Source organism: Podarcis raffonei, chromosome 3 (genome assembly GCF_027172205.1).
Source record: "Podarcis raffonei isolate rPodRaf1 chromosome 3, rPodRaf1.pri, whole genome shotgun sequence".
NCBI lineage: Eukaryota > Metazoa > Chordata > Lepidosauria > Squamata > Lacertidae > Podarcis > Podarcis raffonei.
In genome coordinates, this window is record NC_070604.1 from 4,204,742 (window position 1) to 4,224,172 (window position 19,431).

The window sequence follows — 19,431 nt, forward strand, 5'->3', positions numbered from 1 at the left end:
CAATAGGTCATACATCCGAGGAGACCTGGGCAGGACCACGCTGGTAAAACTTAGGGGAAAACACCGGCATTTAAACCCAGGCTCTGTGAAGTGGGAGGGTATGCAGGGAGGCAACCTCAGCCCAGTTTTGCTATACACTTTATACGAAATGATGCAAATTTATTTTCTTTCATTTGTCTTGCAAACCTAGTGGCTTTTGTTTGTCTGAGTAACGGTGAAGGAGGGGAGGAATCCTCTTCCTTCATAAGGAGTTTGAAACGCCTTATTGGACTCCCTTTATTCCATGGACTGACTTGTAGGTGCGCATCGCGGTAGCTGTGATGAGGAGGAACTCCTCTGCTGCTTTGAAGATTATGACAATATTTCCACTTACTAAGACTTACTAGGGTTGGGCAACAGGTGAAATTATCTTCAGTGGGGTGGGGGAATAAAGGCTGCACCTCCATGCATGCTAACTGGGAAGGAAATCCCATTAAACTGAGGCCCATCTTTCATAAGACAGAGGACAAAGTCGGAGGTCTGGTCGTGTCTTGGACCATACCACTTCAGGCTGCGGGGGGGGGGGGTGTTCCTATCCTGAAGAGCAATTCCCGCAGATAAATCTGTGCAGTGGAGAAGGATTCCAAGGTAGTCGTCTCCCCTCTGTGCTAGTTTTCTACGTCCGGGGACTTTTTCTAATGAAGGGACTTTAACCATGCGGCACACCGCTACCACCTGTTGCCTTAAAGAGGTGTGGTCCAAACACGGATTTGGCACTCTTATTCCAAAGAACCAGGCCAGGGTAGGATTTGCTTCCCAGCAAGCAGTAAGCAAAACCCAACCTTTTCTCCCCTTTGAGCCCTAATCGGATCATGCAGCCACACAATACAAGAGTACCTCCTCCGTGTCCAACCACGCTCGCTCCTGTGCCAGAATATTGTTTTTTTAGTTGAAGAAAGACGTGCCATGATTACAGGTGTGGCTCCTAGATCATAGCGGGAAGGAGAAGGCTAGAGGGCCATAAAAAATTGGCTTCGGTAGACAATCTATTTTAATCGCCTATCAGAGTATCAGTAAGTTGTTGTTCACCGCCCCATCTTCGTTTCCTCGCCCCCGCAATATATGGAAATAAATGCGAGTTGCCCTTCTCCTCCTGCACAGGTAAGGAAGTTGTTCCAACAGAAGAACGACTGAAAGCGAAGATCTTGACAGCCTGGGCTTTAAATTAAACTTACTATGTGCTTTACTGATGGCGCTCATCCTTTACTTAAACTGGCAACCTAAAGCACGCTTACTCGGAAGTAAGCCCGACTGGGTTCAATAACATTTACTTATAAGTAAACCTCTAAGATCGGGTTGTTTCGAGATCGTCGACTTGGCTAAAATAGACCCACCAAGAGTGTGTATTCCTAAATTCCAAGCAAACTCGCACAGAATTATTATATTGTGAATGTGCCCTATTTCAAATGGTCTTATTGTCTAACTAGGGCAAATAAAGGAATTTTTAAAAGCTTGAAGGAATAAAGTCGGTGTATTATTTAGCTCTCTTTTTTTTAAGCAATAAAGAAGAAAAAGAAGCTCAGGTGTTTTGCACCTCTTTCTATTAGATCCTCTAATCTGGGAGCGCTTCATTGCCCTGTCGATTTAATAAGGAACGCCTCTCTTTCCCTAGTGAATTAATATAAATGGTAATAACAGGAATTCCAGATCCTGGGCTGACGTGATGTCGTGCGCGCACGCGAGTGCATATGTTTATACCTACGTGTACGTTGTACTCTGCCGGCCAGTCAATTTGAATAGTGATACCCCCTCCCCTTCTTTTTTGTATTCATAGTCAGTAGAAGATGCCAATAACAGCGGCATGAACTTGTTGGACCAGTCTGTCATCAAAAAAGGTATGGAAAACATTTCAATACTGTGTGTACGCGCGCGTATGTGTGGCATTTGTTTCACCGTTTGGGGACAATCGATAGTCCTTCCAAGTAATGAATATCCTTTTTCTACCTACTTGGAAGTACTTATTCCACTGGGGCTTACTCCCGAGTAAACGTGGATAGGATTGAATTGCACGTTTCACGTGGAAGAGACAAGAATACGCCAGTAAGAAACAAAGAGAACGGAGGGATTAATAAAGGCAGATTTTTATAAGGAGGGGAGGGTAACGGAAGCAAAACTCCCTACTGATCATGTGGACCACACTTGTAATCAATGAAATTTGCTTCCTGGGAACCACAGCTGTGATCCTAAGAACACGTCATGAGCCTAGGAATGTGCCTGGGAAGCAACCAGTTTAATTGCGCAATGGGGCTTGTTCTCCAGTATGTCTACGAAGAATCCTAGCCTCGAGCTCTGTGCACATTAAGTTGGGAGCGAGCCCCATTGTAGCCATCGAAACTTCCGTCCCGGTAAGCATTCATAAGACCTGACTGTTGATTGGCTGTATCTCTGAAATTTCATGGAACCATTTTGTAGGCAAACGTTTTGAGGATTGTGATGTAAAAGCGGAATGAACGGATCTTGCATCTAAGTGAGGTTACTTCCCTTGGTGTGGGAATGAAAGGTTTCCTAATTCTGGAATGTATCCCCCCTCCTCCACTCAGAAAGGGAAAGTCCAGTTGTGAAACGGCCGCAAATCATTTCATAGCTTCCACCCCCCACGTCAATTCTCGTTTTGCGTAGAACAATGGCTCTGGCTAAATAACAAAATTCCCATGATCCTTGGCGGTTGCGATTCGGGCCCCTTGTTTATGTTGCCTCCATGCTGCTTGCCCAATGGCAGCCTTGATTTTAAGACTGAGCCTTCTGCACAATTCACTTGGGAGTAAGTCTCATTGAACCCAGCGGACAACTCCTGAGTAAACGTGCACGGGTGTGGCAAGAGCTTGGTTGTAAGGGGTTTTCCCAGCCTGTGGACACGCACACACAAACACACACGCAGCCTGTCCTTCGGGAAAACATGGGATGGGGAGGGTTACGAATCGCACATGCTCCATTAAAAAACAAATCTACACATGCATACATGATTTAATGTAAGTGTAGCTTCGCCCCATACTGTTAGAGGGAATGTGATATTAACAAATGTTTGCAATCTCTTGTACAGCTGTAAGCAAAATAATTAACTAATTAAACTAATTAAATGTAATTACAATAACTCATTTTGGGCGTATTGCAGCTGCTTCACCCTTTCCCCAGCTCCCCCCGCCCCCCGTTTGAATTTCCCTGACAGACTTTTGAAAACGTGGGACGATTACGGCGATAAGGCAATAGACATTGAGCAGACCCTACTCAACGAAGAGAGGGGTGCTAGATTTAACGATCTCCGGAATTACTATTGCTAGATCCAGTTCTGAACTGCGCAGGATGGGCGTGGTAGCACTGGCTCTTCGGCGTCCTAAATGGCAGCCCCAATTGCCGGGGCTCACCTTACCGTTAAGAACCACTCCGGCGAGCTCCCTAACAAAGCTCCCCCAGCCCTGAGCGGAAAGGGAAACAAAAAGCTGTCTTTAGACCCCGATTTTGAGAGTTCCTCTGAAACTCAAGGCTCCCGACCCAAAATCTGCTTCTATAATCAAGGGAAAGGGGGCTTCAGGAGCTAAGTTTAGGAGGAAGTATTTACATGTGCTGAACGTGGTATCCCACTGAAGAAAGCTGAATGGAAAGGACGTGATTTGTTTCCTTAAAATCAAATCTGTGTGGCTCCAAGGTAGAGGTGGATTAGCGGCGGAGAGAAGAGCTTCGGGCCCTGCAATTTCTGCTGCTTTCATCGTGATGCAAGGCTGCGTGTGGGCGCAGTCTCCCCGGCATAGGAACCAACTCTGAGGGGCCTTGGCCCCCACAATAAAATATTTGAGGGGGCCGGCCCCCCACAAAGTTGATGGGCATTCCCATTCAAATGGTGTGTGCGCACTGCATTGCATAGTCGATTACGGTATGTATTGCGGGGCTTAGCTGGGCCCCCACAATATTTTATTCAAGTTGGCACCCCTGCTCCCCAGTAAGTCAAAATCCCGATGGGACCAGATCCTACTGGTTTTAGTGCAGGTGACATAGAACTCGGCCCCACAGATGCGGGCGGGACCTGCTCCCGAGTAAGGTCCATAGAATTACAGCTGCCTTTATGGGAAATCCTAAACTGGAATGAAGCGAAAAGGAAGGGCACAGTTCTGCTCATGATTTCAGGTGGCACTTGGGAGCAGAGCAGGCAGCCCTCTTCAGCTGACTGGCTTGGGCAGGAAAGGTAGATTGCAGGTAGATTGGTCTGCCACCATGGCGCTCATAAGCGCGTTGCTTTTTCTCGGGTCCTCTTCGTTAACTGATAGCCCAGCTTCAGCCTTGGCGCACTTTGCTTGCGGGAGCAGGGTACTTGCTTCCATCAGCCCGTGCGCTCTTCCATTGCCTTGAATGGCAGTAGGATCTCTCCTGGGTTGCACCGTTGCAGCCCAGTCTTATAGCATAAGTCTCCTCCGAAGTCAGAGTACTTATTAATAAGTTGCTCGGGAGGGAAGTAACTGCATATTTTATAGAACGGCGTCGTATAAATTTCGATAATGAGCAAGCCAATCAATTTAAGGCCGCGGCGCTAAACAACCGAAGCCAATGAAACAACTAAGTAAATGTGATTGAGGTTGAGGGATGAGCGTGAGACTATATATCCTCCAAATGTTGTTGGACTCCCTCTCGCATCGGCCCCAGCCAGCATGGCCAATGTCTAGAGATGATCATCAGCATTTATGACTTGTACCGCTGCGAATTGGAGTCGGACGGCATCCGCGGACACCACGTTGACAACCCCGGCTATTGTTGCCTTTTGCTAGCGAAGTCAGTCCAGTCGAACTTAGTCCTAAAGAGTCCTTCCCTCCTGCCCCGGTGTGTGTGTGTGCGCGCGCACGCGTGCTGCATAATATTGTCTAACAAATCTCTCTACATAGGAGCCAACTCATAGAGGTCAAGGAGTATTTGCTCCCTGCCCCCCAAGTTGATTGGCATTGCTTTTCAAATGGTGTGCGTGCACCGCGTCATGTGATCGATTATGCAGGGCGGGGTTTACCTGCCCCCCCATATATTTTATTCAAGTTGATTACTGGTAGCGCGATCTTAAGCATTTTCGGTTATATTGCCTTTCTTGTCACCTCTACTGAGAAGTGAGCTTCTTGAGTTCAGTGGGGCTTAGTAACTGCGTTAGAATCACTGCCCAGAATCCCATTCACTACTCTTAGAAGAGCGTCCTGTTTTTTAAATCAGATGTGTGGACGACTCCCCACACTTTCTGCACACACAATTCAAAAGTCTTGGGAATTCAGTGTTTTCCTTCCAGTGAGCCTTGTCTGAAATCCATTCCCAGAAATATGGCTGGACAGGTTTCTAGTAGCAAAACAGCGAAAGGCCTAGGGGCATTTGTGGCTGCCTGTCCTTAAGCAGATCCCGGGAAGAGGGAAGCTGCAGGGGCCGCGAGGTGTTTGCGCAGATAGCTGCAGGATCTGTGGCAGGGAGAAGGCCGCTTTCTTTCTTCTGGTTGGAACCTAATGCCGAAGGGATCGTTGCAGCTGCAACCCTCTCTGCTACGTGTGAACGGATAGAAAAGTGGAGCGACGCTTCCTATTTCACACAGAGCGGTGCCCATTTTTCTAGGCAAAAATATCCCAGTGACAAAGGAGATGCGATATGGAGATAAATTATTAACACACTCAGCTCATCCCTTAGCGCCCATGTCTTACGATCTTTGAGGCCTATGAAAGTAATGGCGATATCTGTCATCTTTTATTGCCACGCTGGTCCCAGTGTGTGACACTCCCCCCCTTTTTTTTCTTAGCGTGAGAAGGGAGGAGAGGAAAGACGACACGATAACCCTCTTCATTCCCTCTAGCCGTCTGTTTAAAACCTTGGTACCAACCAGAATAAAATTCAGTTCACATCTCCACCTTGCACGCATCCGGCTGGTGGCAACCTCCACTGGAACTGGGTGGCTGAGAGAGGAGGTTCGCATGTGCGTGCTTGATTCTGAACTGCTGGGAGGCCTGGTGGAAGAAGCCCCTGTGGACAAATGGCGCATCTCTCCCGCAAACACGCAGTTCCGTTTCAATTCAGACAGTTCACACGTGCAGCTGCAATAATAATAATTTATTATTTCTATGCCGCCCATCTAACTGGGTTGCCTCAGCCACTCTGGGCAGTTCCCAACAACAAACAGTAAAAGCTCAATACAACACACACTAGAAACTTCCCTGAACTTTCTGCAAGGCAGAAAGCGTGGCGTGAATAATCAAGCAATGTATTTGAGCGAATGAATCAGTCCTCAATACCCAATAAACCTGCTTTCGGATCTGGGTTCGAAACTCTCCCTGCTTGTCTAGTTTCTTTTGAAGCAGTAGCAGCGGCAGCAACAACCAAACCTGACCTGCGTGTGCTGCCGAGCCTCTGTTGCATTACGTACTTCAGAGTCCAATGGCTGGTTCTGCTGAAGGCCCCATGAATTTAATTTAATTTGCAATCCTAACCCCGTTTGCCCGGCTGTATTCAGTAGGAAGTAGTAGACATCGTCGCTTCCATAGGGACTTCAGCCTTAAGCAAACTTACAAGAGCGCGAATCCCACTGAGTTTAGTAGGAGCTTACTTTGTAGTAAAAGTGCGTTGGGTCGAATTGTTAATTTAATCTAGGACTACTTTTCATAGTCAAGTTCTGTCTTCCTCGCGTGTCGTCTTTTAATTGTTTATTTTTATTTCGTCCTTCCTTCCTTCTCCATCTACTAATCTCGAACTGAAGTAAACAGATGGGTTGTCTATACTCCTCTCTCTCCCCCCGACCTCGCTGTTTCCTGGCTGAGGCGCTTGACTCCGTCGCAGAAACACAATATGTTGTGAGCTGCACACTGCCTCCCTCCCTCTTCTCTCGTTATGTTTGCGATCTGGGCTTCCTTGACATTTCTGAGGTAATTTAGTTAAGAGGAAATGAGTTGTTCCCAGTAGAGAGAGCAAACGAGTGGAGTGGAGGTAGCCAGCGTGATAAATGGCTCTTTCATTTGGAGATCTCCAGAGCTCGTTTAAGGCTAATTTTCTGTATTAGCCCCCTTTGAGCTATTAATGCAATAGGCAGGGACCGTGGCCCCTTGTCTCTGAGCTGCCCCATTAGAGCGAGCATTAAGCTGCCAAGCCGGATCTCCGTTGCTGGGGTGCTGGTGAGGCTATAATGAAAGGTGCTTCTTGCAAAAAAAAGGAAAAGAAAAGAAAGTCAAAAATGAAGAAAACGGGGGGAGGGAGAAGCAGTTCCTAATCTAAAGTGGCAGAGGGTGGTTAATACGATTTGAAGGGGGCTGGTCAATGAGCAATCAATAAAGTAATAATGAGAGGGATGCGCTACATTAACAGGCTAAAAATCCAACGAGACATTAAAAAATCATTCGTAACTCTTATTTCCATTAAGGCAGGCGAAGGGAGGTGGCGGCGGCGGCGGCAGCCCCAGCTTTAGAGAGCAGTAAGCGCAAAGGGTGACAACGCAGAATCCTTTCCACGAAAGTGGAGTTTGGGATTCCGTCGCGCCCTGCGATGTTCTGCAGTCAAATCCTCAGCAGAAAACCCTGCTGCTAAGGAAGGGAGGCCTTCCCAAGTCACACACTTCGGGACTGCAAGTTTTGCGACCGGAGCGTTTGCACATTGAGCGAATTGATGGCAGCCCCTCCCACCCCCACCCTCAGAGGTGAAATGCGGATTGGAGGCCATTCAAGTCCAACTCTAGAACAAGCAACCCTGGAACACCCCTGAGCAAACTTCACCACGTCTTTTAACTTGTTTTACTTTATAGCGAACCTAATTGTTTCTCATTTGGAGACTACCTCCATAAGGTTAAGAGTAACTAAGCATTGCAGAGGGTTGGACTAGATGACCCTGGGGAGTCTCTTCCAAACGCTTATGATCCGATAATCCGGGTTACCTGACTTGCCAGATCGCACGCTTTCATTGGGGGGGGGTGGAGATGTATGAACCCTTCGCCCTGGCAGACATTAAATATTAGCAACGGCCACCGCGGAGCAGGATCCCCCAGCGGCTCGAATGGCTTTTCAAACACCGGCATTGAGGGTGGGGCACGTTGGCTAAAAGGCTGGATGAAACGATGTTTTGATTATGCACGGAGCGGTAAAGCGGGGGCGAGGAGACTCCCTGTCCGCGTCGCCTCTGGGTGGAGTTCTGTCGGAAGTGCGGAGCCGCGTTGAGGGAGCCTCGTTGCAAGGCTTTCCTAAAGGATCGCGTCGCGTGATATGGATTCTCTCCCATCTCTGCAGACTTCATGGCTGGTGGCTGGTCCACCCTCATGACTTTGCTGAACCCGAGGGCTTGGTAGTTTATTAGGCTGCTTTGGATGTGGCTAGTAGGAAGCCCTCTCCCACTTGAAATTGTCACTGGCAGTTACTTCGGGATCAATATGTAGATAATTGGACCTCAAAGCGGCAAACGCATCCCAGCAGCAAATGCGTGGGATCGTATCCTGACTCCCCACGGTGGGCAAACCCCTGGGAATCCAACGAGGAACCGTCCGCCACCCGCCTCGCATTTACTTCCTCTGCGTGGCGAGCGCAATTGTAGTTTTAGAACACACAGACACATATAATCAACGTACATTCAATGCACGCAAGAATCCTGGCAACCTTAGACTTACAATTCCCGGTACCGATAGCAAACCATAGTTCCCGGGATTCTTTGAGGAAAGTCGTGCCCTTTAAATGTGCGTTGGCTGTGCTTGATTTATGGTGTAAAGCGCAATAAGAGGGACCTGAGCAGTTGGAAGCCATTCTAAGAAGTAGTGTGCAGGAATGGACCCTGTGGTTGGTTCAGCAGTGGTCAAGACTCTCATGAAAGAAGTCCACACATTAGATGTATAGATAAGATTAGATACCATTTTGCAAGGAACGGTGAAGGGAAAATCCCGTTCTGGGCCATCGGCTAGTATTAATTCTCCTTCGAGAAAAATCGCTTTTGAATGCATTGGGGCAGGTACGGCGGGTCAAAGCTTAACTCTTTTTGCCCGGGAGACATTCCAAGGCTGCCTTTTGGGATCCAGTTGAATGCAGCGCTTTATGTTGACGCCCTTGTCCAACCCGTGTGAAGAGGGCAAGGGGCGTCTTGAACTTGCCGATTGTAGCGATTTATGACTTGATATCCCCCCCCCCCACGAGCGGGGAGGCGGGTTTGTAGGCCTGCCTGAAACCTGTTTGCAGGAATAGCACCACGCCTGCCCAAAGCCCAGAGCTAAAGGAACTCGCTGCCAGCTAAACAGAAGGGAGAGGCAAATCTGGAGTACAGTAGAGAGAGAGAGGGACAGAGAGAGCTGACCGCATCGGGCAAATATTTGCTAAAATCGCTTGAGCTTTTTGCCAGTCATTTCAACCAAACTCAGAACATGCAAAAACTGAGCTGAGTCGAGAAGGAACTTCCTCCTTTTTCTTCCAGCTGTTGAGTAGTGCGGTTTAAGGCCGCGTGAGATCCTCGGCAGGTCTTTACAGGGGGCTAAATCTCATTGCGATATTCTAGGCAAGTCTTTTAGGATGGCACTATAAACTGCTTAAATCGAAATAACTGGAGAGATTAATTCGAGAGCGTGTAGGATTCCATTCAGTGAAGATGGGTTTAACATTAAAGTTTTCCGGAGCTGAAGCTTTGTAGCCTCCCACGACTGGACACATACTTTATTTGGTCCTAGAAGAGACACAATAATATAAAATAGGGAAATAAAGCTCTCTGTGTCGTTAGCGGTTGATGTGAGTAAACCTGCCAGCAGATTTACAAAGCGAAGCAGGGTCTTCGGGTATGGTTTCAGATTGGATGGGGAACCGTCTGTGGATGTTCCTGCACCACAGGGGTTGCGCCAGATGACCTCTGGAGTCCCGTCCAACGCTGTGATTCTATATTTATGTGTTGTTGCAGCTTGGCTTGGAAGTAAATGTTTATTTACACCGAAGAAATGCTTTCCATCAGGGCTGTTTAGCACGTGCCCTCCAGAGCCTCCCAGCACCCTCAGCCGTGGTGGCCCATGGTCGGGTCTGCTGGGAGTTGAAGCCTTTGGAGGGCACAGCCTTGGTTTCCTTGGGCCTTGCTGGAATATTTTCTTCCGAGAAATGTGTGCGCCACGTGGCATTGAAGGCCAAGCCGTTGCTGCACCTTTGAACACTTACCGTAACTGGCCGTTGAAACCCGCGGGACTCACTTCTCAGCAAGTATCCAAAGGACCGACCTCCAAGTACACTTGTCTATTCAAAAGAGGGAAACTTTCGAATTATTGCGCGCTCATTACTCGACACAAACAGATTTTAAAGAGACTTCCAGATAAATTAGCACAATCCGCTTGCTGGCTACTGGCCGGATTTATTTTAAGAGGATTCCTTGGGAGCAAATGGGTCGTGGCTCTGGGTGTTGCTCCAGAAAACACCCACATTACATAAGAACAATTACACGATTCCAAACCCTAATTAAGTGCGGTTGGGTTTTTTTTACGTATGATTAATATATAAAACGAAAATAAACAGAAACTCAGAAGCGCCATAAATCTAGGCTTGTGATCCTATCACAAGGTATTTGGGAGCCCCATTGCTCCGGAATCGCCCCCTTTTAGTTTGTTTGTTTGTTTGTTTGTTTGCTCTCTGTTGTGTGGGAGCAACCCAAAGCAGAACCGATTTTCTTTTCTCCCTGCCCGCCCAGCCTTAATATATGCGTGGAAAATGGTAAACATGTAAAGAAGCGAAAGTTTCACGCTGGGTTGCTGCACGCTCCATTTCTTTGCCGTTTCCTGCTGTCGTTTCAAAGCGATCTTGCTCGACTAAGAGCTCCCGTTTTCGGGAACAGGATTGTCGTTCATAATTACTAGCAAACCAAGCGGCTACTGCGGCTCCCTCGCTCCTATTGATAAGCTCAAGAGAAAGGGAGGAGGGGAGGGGGGAAGAGGGGGAGCGAAGCGGGGAGGGCGGTCCATTCCTTCTGTTAGAAATTAAAACAAAAGCACCCACCTCGGTTATAGTATTACACCGGAGTGGCAGCGGGTGCGGGAGGAAGCGCTCTCAAGGAGACGAGAGAGGAAAAGGCTCTTGGGTTTGAGAGAGGAGCTGGGGTGTGTGTGTCCCTTGCCCGGTACAGCAGCCGAAGCAAAGGATGTAGTGGCTCAAGTGCGGGGGGCGGGTCGCTGTAAATCGCCTTGAGACCTTGTCAGGGAAAAAGGCGGGGTATAAATAAATATGTGATAATGATAATAGGTGGAAGAAAAGCTGCAATTACTTAACTCCCCTTCCCCATCCGCTCCCCAATCTTAGTGACTTTTACTTGGGAGTAAATTCCATTGACTTATAAAGAAAGTAGATGACTAGCCGGGAACATGGATTTGCTCGGACGGAAAAACAACCCCGCTGAGTTCTGTGGGGGCTGTTGCAAAGTGTGTCTTGGTTGATGGCCTTACGGAATGGGTGGCGCATTCAACTGGGGAGTTGCAGGTTAGGGTCACGTTTCTGGACGCCGCTCTGGAGGCCGGCACAGTTCCCTGCCGCTAATAATGTTGGCGCTGAGGAAAGAGGCTGTGCAAAACCTTCTCTCTCTCTCTCGTGTGCTCGTTTACCCAATGCAGAGCGATGGGGTTAATTTGGGGAGCATTCAGAAACGGCACACCCAGCCACACTTCGGCAACTGAAATGATACCAGTCCGGAAATCCAGTTCTTCCCTCCGTATAACGTGAAGAACGATCCTTAATATTTTATGGGAAGTAAATTCTATTGCATTCAATGGCTACAGAGAAGTAAAACAGATGTTTTACTTTCTTCAGACCCAGCGAGGAGCCAACTGAGCTCTGTCCGTGCTCAGAGTCACTCTGCCTCTGAAAAGTTTCGGGGCTGAGCGCTAGCATCAGAAACAGTCAGTACTTTGAGCTAACAGAAGAGCCCTGCTGGATCGGGCCCAAGGCCCGTCTAGTCCCTTATCCTGTTCTCATACTAGCCAACCAGATGCCAATGGGAAGCCGTCAAGGAGGACCAGAGCACAACAGGTCCCTCCCCATTTGTGGTTCCCTGCAGCTGGTGTTCAGGGACAGTGGAGGTACCATGGCTGGGAGAGTAAAATCGTTGCTACGCTGAACTCAAGAACAAAATAAAGCTCCTCTGGATCATCGTAATCATCATCAACAAGTGGAGGAGGCATTTAGGTTAAAATTCAGCATGAGCTGTGTGCTTTCGCTGTTCGTTGTGCCGCGGAGGCCCCCGCTCTTGTGCACCTAATGGGTATATCTTGAGTAACTGAAATCTCCAAATTGCATTACATTTTGCAATAGCTTTAATAGAAAAGTAATTATACAGATCTGGATAACTCGATCCCTATAGTTTCTTCGATGGGAGGCTCACTTTTTCCTTTCCTTTCCTTTCCCCCCTTCAAATAGAGAGAGAAGAATTAGGTAATTTACAAAAGATGGACTGGAGATTAGAGCGCACATCTCCGGAGCTATGAAATTGCAATGGATACGGTTATGCAGAGGTTTCCAGGAGCTCTTCGTGTATTTGGAAACGTTTGCCCAAGTCACCTCGCCCTTTACTAAAGGGCTGCTTCTTTCAAAGGGACTGTAGCAGCAACAAGAAGAAGCAGCAGCAGGCAGGCCCATAATACCTGTTAGACGGTACCTACACGGGAAAATGCTATGAAATGCATTCGCTTCAGTTATATAAGCGGGCAAAGCGACAAGTGCAATATCTGCTTAAACTCCCCTTGCACTCCAGTCCCGATCAGATCTACTTAGAGGCAAGTTCCGTTCATTTTAATGAAGGTCCCTCTTGCGACTTAGGATCGCAGCCTCTGACTCAGATGAATATTTTCTTTACATCAAGTAGAGTGTGTGTGTTCTTGTTTTGTTTTTTCCCCCTCATGTCCAGCCCGATCCTATGTATGTTTACTCGGAAGTAAGTCCCAGTGTGTTCAACGGCGCTTACTCCCAGGTAAGTATGCACAGGGTTGCAGCCTGAATGGTCTACTAACTTGGAGGATGGGTTTGATGAGACACTGGCATCCAGATCCACCGCCCAGTTGGCTGCAGGACTCGCGCTCCGACCTCAACACATTTAATTGGAAGCACATCCCCACGTAAGGAAAGGGTGAAAAGGATCCTGGACGTGAGAATGGTCCCAACCAAATTAAGCAACTGAGGAGAAAGTGCGGTTGGGGTTAGGGTGGGGTTAGGGCCCCTTTTGGAGCCCTTGCTCCTCGGAGACAACTTTAGGATGCAGGCTTGGATCTGGTCTTCTGGTCACGTTTTTAATTTAACCGCCCCCACCCCGCAAAGTAAGTCCCATTGTCTTGGACTGACTTCCAGGTAAGGCTGCAATCCTGTGCATGCTTCTCTGGTAGCAAGTCCTATCGAACGTGGTGGGACTTGCTTCCGAGTAAATATGTATAGGGATCAGGCTTCGTAAGAGTACTCAGTTCCAACGCAAGTCCTCTTAAAGCTGAAAAAAAAAACTGTTTCCTGAATGTATTCCTTCAGCCACAACCCAAGAAATGTAGGATACCTACTGCTAACAATTATGGCAAGATACTTCCAGATTTCACAATGCAGGAAAGATGAGCAGCGTTAGGAATAGGGCATCTTTCTAGTTTTGCTATGGTCTTATTGTAAACCGCCCTGTGATCCTCGGATGAAGGGCGGTATAGAAATTTAACAAACCAACGAACCCCACCAGCAGCGTCCTCCTAGTAGTGGCAGTCCTGGAGACAGACAACCTCTTTCTGCTGAAGACAAGGGGGCAGAACTGCATCTCAGGCTCTTTCATTTACATCCCTGTCCTTCTAAAACTCTTCGGGGCAGGAGAATGGTTTGTTGGCAAGCGCGTCTGAGAACATTGCGGCCCGAAATGACTCGGACCTATAGAGTTGGCTGAGATTCCAGCTGTAAATATTTTTCAGCGCCTATTAAAAATGCTTCTCGATCGATACAAGGGAGGGGGCGCTGCCACTTGTAGAATAAGGTTGAGACCCCCCCGCCGCCGCAGTAAACTAGTGAGCCTTGCTTCGGAGTAAATCTGTGTAGACCTGCCCTGTAAGGGTGCGGTTTCCTCGTGTGAGGATGCAACTAAAAAGCAAGTGGTGTGTAAGAGGGTCGCCTTCGTTTTAAAAATGGAACCCCTTTCTCTTGGCGTGACCATGTTGTTGCGTTGCCAGTGAGAGCCGCTATGACTTCCTCGCTAAGCCAGTTAAGCGGCCGGGGGGCGACAGAGGCTGAAGGCGGTTAGGATGGGGGTCTTTTCAGAGGAAGGCCAGCAAAACTCACCCCCAGACTTGTTTTAGGCCCCCAAGGCTGCTGCTCCCACTCTGTTTGACGAGATTGGACCTTTTTCGTTTCTTTCTAATTAAATGCCTTCTGTGATCTGATATTTTATTTTCTGGTCATGGAAGGCGTTCAGGAGCCCTGATAGACTGAGGAGCTAATATAAAAATGTCTAAAATGCAGAGTAGGGGTGCTAAAAAGGAGGGAAGGGAGATTCATTCTAAATACATCTCTCGGAAGGAAGTTCTAGTGAGAACTTAAAGAATGCTAGTAAAAATCAAGTTTAGGATCCAGCTGAAAGATTTATGAGACCCCTAGAACTTGTTTTACAAAGCCGATAATAAGGTCTAGAAGATGCAGATTAATAACGACGATAGTCCCTTTGAGCATGTGCAGAGTGCATTCCCCTTATCCGCAGGGCGCAGTTAAGCCACAGCTGAGTCACTCAATTGGGACTGATTTCACAGATAAGCCTCTGCAACACCTTGCCCTAGACAAGTCATAGATCGATTAGATAGATAGATAAATAAATCTCTATGGACTTTTAAATGGGGGCGGGGCGGTTTACTGTTTTAGTTTGTTACTATGTTATGTATTTTTGTGTTTTTATATTGTAAACCGCCCTGTGAATCTCGGAAGAAGGGCGATATAGATATATATATTTTAAAAATAATATAAATAATAAATCGAACTGCGTGAAATAAGGAAGATAAAATATATGAGCGAGAAGAGCAAACGGAAGCCGAGCCTCCTTTCGCTTCCCATGAGGCAAAACCACTCAGTCGTTTACTTTGAAACCTCCGTCCAATCCACACCAAGCAGCACGGATCTATGAAATCTAACACGGGCTTGGGACTTCTGTAGTTGTTACAGCGCTTTAGTGTGGGATTCTGGTGTGGTGGAAGGAAATATTTTGTAATAAAACCTGGACGAAAGCTTGTTCTGTCTACTCCTTCCCTTGAGGTTATTGACTTGCCAATTTCCTTGGTAAGCCTAGCCTGTTAAGACACTCGATCTTACACGTTTGGGAAGCTCGGGAGATGATGTGTATATAATCAATATATATGCAACGCGCGCACACCATACTCCCGCCCCTTTTGCCACTAAGAGTATTTTCATGAATGGGATAACGATCCTTTTCCTAGGGATACAAAACTGGGAATAAAGAGTCCCGTTGACATAGCTCAGATTGTACTTCACATCTGGCTGAAACTCTAGCGCCAGTATATGATGATATTAAGAATCCTTAAGGAGTTCTTAAAAGTTTGCTTTCCTCTCTCCTAACCAATTATAGATGTGAAAGTGTCATAGAAAGCTGCGACCTTGTTCTCATAAATAATAGTTGTGGTAGCCTCCTTACAGGAGTGTACCACTTCAGATTGCAGGCGGGCGGCTCAAGCGGTGCAGCGTTTTGCCTTTGGATAACATTCCTAAGTGTAAGAAATCTAGCATATCAGGAAAATGCCTAGGTTATAACCCTTTCCTTTGACATTTAGTTTTCTATATCCAGAAATTCCCCCCCCCCCCAAAAGAAAGCATTCACCAACAATCTGAAGTGGGACAGTCCGGACACAGGTTTACCGTTTCATCTGCTCTATATAAGAACGAGTGTAAGGTACAGAATCTGGACTTCTCATATATTTGGCTTCCTGCAGAGCATGTTTGTAGAATCCAAATGTCTCCTTCTCTCCCTTTTGGAACTTGAGACCTCGCTTTGTCTATTAAGGTAACACCAGCCTGCAGTGATCTCAAGGAAGCAGCAATAGCAGCAGCTGTCAGCCCTTATTAACTCTTGCATGAAGCGTACCTTAAGTATGGTTTGTTCCCAATTACAGGCAGCAAATGAAACAACTGGGAGAGGGATGCAGTAAGTCTCTGTATAAATTACAGTGATTGGTTGATTGATCAGCGCACCTGCTGCAAATCAGAGGGATCTTTAAAAAGTTCAGTAGCAAGCAAAATACATCATTAATAATTTCCTTCTATTTGTTTTTTTGGGGTGTGTGTGCCCTGTTTAATAACTTTATACCCAGGTTTACTTATAGTTGGTGAATTTGCTCTAATTCTCTTAAAACAACGCTCATTCTTGAAATAAATGGATTGAGCAACTTGGAATCTTAGGGAAAAGCAGCTTTTCAGTAGTGAGCTCCATTTTCATTTGGAATTAGAATAATTTGCTTTTTTTTTACACACCCAGCCCCCCCAGTCTGTCTGTTAAATAAAAAATAATGCTTTCATCAATTCCAAGCCAGGATAAAGGGTTAAAAACACCCAAACATACAAGTTTTTATCAAACCAGTGCAAAAATGATCCAGCTGCTAAGCTTACCAGTTTAGCAATTCATTGGATTCCTTTCCTTTTTCTATTTGTGAATCACTACTAAAAAAATGATGAAACAAATATTTACGAGTAATAACTGTTTATTTATACAGTGCACAAAGTGTCTTACAGTTTATACGTAGAGAAGTTACTGACCAATCTAAACTCTGAGTGTCCATTCTAGCAAACAGGAAATGCTGGATTTGACTGTTCTTTCTGGATATCCCACAAATATTATTAAGAACACTGATTTTTTTTCTTTGGCTTGTCCATTATAATCTACGGAGCTACACTGAACAGGTCAAAAGCTTACTTCCCTCTTTTTAAAAACTGTATTTATAGATGTGATCCAGGAACAAGTTAAACCAAAATGTGTTTTTTGAATGTGATGTCCCAATCACTTCATGGTGCCTAAATGAGCTTTCCATACAAGTTTCTCTGGCTCAATGGGTTAGTGGGTCAGGCTGTAGATCTCTAATTGCCCTTGTTACATATTCTGTTTTACCATGTGGTTGTAGTAAAGGCTGCCTGCTGTCTCCAACTTCTACATAATTACAAATATACTTAGAAACACCAGGGCAACTTCCCTAGAGATAAGGAAGAATCTATGAAGGGTTAATTGGAGTATTGTTGCAACTACCCTGGGGTTAAACTAATAGATTCATGGGTTGGTGTTCTAAATATCTAATCTGTGAAAAAGCTTGAAACAGTCACTGGCCCAGAGAAAGATATACAGTTGTTGGTTTGAGATTTGGAGAGACAACCTGGTGACTAAATACAACAGGGATAGTCTTCCCCACCCTAAATATCGTGCAGAAAATTAGCTTCAGCAGGTGTGGCCTAACATGCTATTTAGCCCGGAAAAGACAATTAAGAAGTGGTGATATGACAAGCATCTTAAAACATGGAGCTAATTTATTTTCTGATGCTTTAGGAAAGGACCTGAAGCAGTGGGTTGAAATTACAATATTGGTGATTTTGACAAGGTGTTAGGGAAACTCCCTTGGAAGATGGAGGCCTCTCCTTCACTGGAGGTTTTCAAAGCTTAATTGCCACCTATCTAAGATGCTGCAGCAACAGCAGCAGCAAAACAGATGACCTTTCAGGTCCCTCCAACTCTATAAATCTTGTGAAATGCCCTTTCCACTCCATGTAAGGGTTTAGGGCATAGGCTCCATGTCACCCTAAAAGAGAGAGTGGAAACTCAGAGTTCATGAACTAATTAAGATGAACACAGATTTAAAAATTAATGAAATTGGGGCACAACAGCTGTACTCTGCTGAACTCAAGTTGACCAATAGAAGCTGGCTCTCTTCATAGACATCCACCTGTTAAACCTGGCTTCTCAGTGGTGAGAGGGGTTCCTCATCCCCCTCCACCACTGCCATTCCTGTGTCTATTGTGTTTTTGTGTTGTGCACACACACATAGTGGATTATGAATAATTAAGCAAATAAGTAAGTAAAACTAGCACCCAATAGGTAGATATAAAATGATCGAAATCTTGTCCTGGCATGGGGCAGCGTGGGGAGAGGGGCTCCCTTAATCTATTGCATTTCTGACTATTATGTAGGTATTTACTAGGAGTTGTACAAGAAAACTAGTCGGCAGCTTCTGCTGGTGGAGAAGGCTTTCCAGCCCAACCCCATGGCAGCCGAATGTTTTCTGATAGACATATAAAGGCAGTATGCCAACTTTCAGTGCACCCCTTTCTTCTTTTTTAGGTGATCCCTTTTGGAGAGCTTAGAATGACCCATCTTTGCATTATACTGGAGACTTAGTATCCAGGAGCACAAAATATGTGAGCTATTAATTGCATAGAAAACAGTGATGTTAGGTCTGGTAGTATTGTAGGTATTGACTTATTCCATATGGGTTGTGTTCCCTTCTCTTCCAAGTTCACCTTGTTGTCCTGGGACCATTGCAGCATGTCTCCTTTCACTACTTCCATGGAAAGAATTTGGTCCTTTTCCATGGAGCCTGAGGCAATATGGGACTCTTGCCAACATCACCTTCAGCAATGTGGCTTCTTTCTGTGTTGTAGGAAATGCCTAATGTCCGAGACTGACTCCTCATTATTATGCCACAGTTGCTCCTTCCTGAAAGAAGAGTCTCACTGTCGTGGAAAGGAGCTCCTCTGCCCACAGCTTAGTCTGAGGGTGACTTCCAAGCATTACTGTGAGCCGCAAATGATGGAGTCAGGCTGCATGGCAGCTGCTCCCACTCTGTTCACTGTCATTCTGGATGGGGTCCTTTGGCCCCTCTCAGTTTAGCAGCTCTCATGTTCTGAGGATAATGCCCAAAGGGTCTTTCTATGTGAAACACTGCTAATGTGGCATTGGGGTCTGTCATGGCAGCTCTATAAGAACCATCCCTGTGATGGGAACCCCCATATGACTCTGAGCAGTAAGCCATCCAAACAAAAGGTGCTGAATCAATGGGACTGACTTCTGGTTGAGCAAATGTGGTCTTATGACTGAGCTGGTCCCTGAAGTGTGCCGTTTCCCACGCCTGCTTTTCTGTCTCCCCAGTTCCAGTTCCTCCAAAATCTGTAACTTCTCTGATGATGAACAAAGACGGCTTCCTTGGTGGCATGTCTGTGAACACAGGCGAAGTATTTTGTTCAGTACCTGGGCGGCTCTCCTTGCTCAGCTCAACTTCCAAGTACAAAGTAACTGTTGGAGAAGTTCAAAGGCGCCTCTCACCCCCAGAATGTTTGAATGCCTCGCTTCTTGGAGGAGTACTTAGAAGGTAAGGCCTTGGGATAGGTATATGTATGCTTATGTGTGAGATTTATTACGTGTTGTTACAGGGATCAGCTATGGTAGTATCTGTTGACGTTGATGCATGTAGAAGACCTC

At 46.4% G+C, this 19,431-nt stretch overlaps 1 protein-coding gene across 8 annotated transcripts in view; it reads left to right on the plus strand.

The window, feature by feature from the left end:
• TFAP2B (transcription factor AP-2 beta) overlaps positions 1–19,431 on the plus strand; it is a 76,438-nt gene that overhangs the window by 11,629 nt on the left and 45,378 nt on the right. For 6 of the 8 annotated variants that reach the window (XM_053380385.1, XM_053380386.1, XM_053380384.1 and 3 more), the window contains 3 exons: positions 1,814–1,874; positions 12,865–12,927; positions 19,102–19,321. In XM_053380385.1, the coding sequence (XP_053236360.1) occupies positions 1,814–1,874; positions 12,865–12,927; positions 19,102–19,321 (344 nt within the window). The remainder of the gene's footprint in view (positions 1–1,813; positions 1,875–12,864; positions 12,928–19,101; positions 19,322–19,431) is intronic. The other 2 variants (XM_053380390.1, XM_053380391.1) reach the window with 1 other exon arrangement.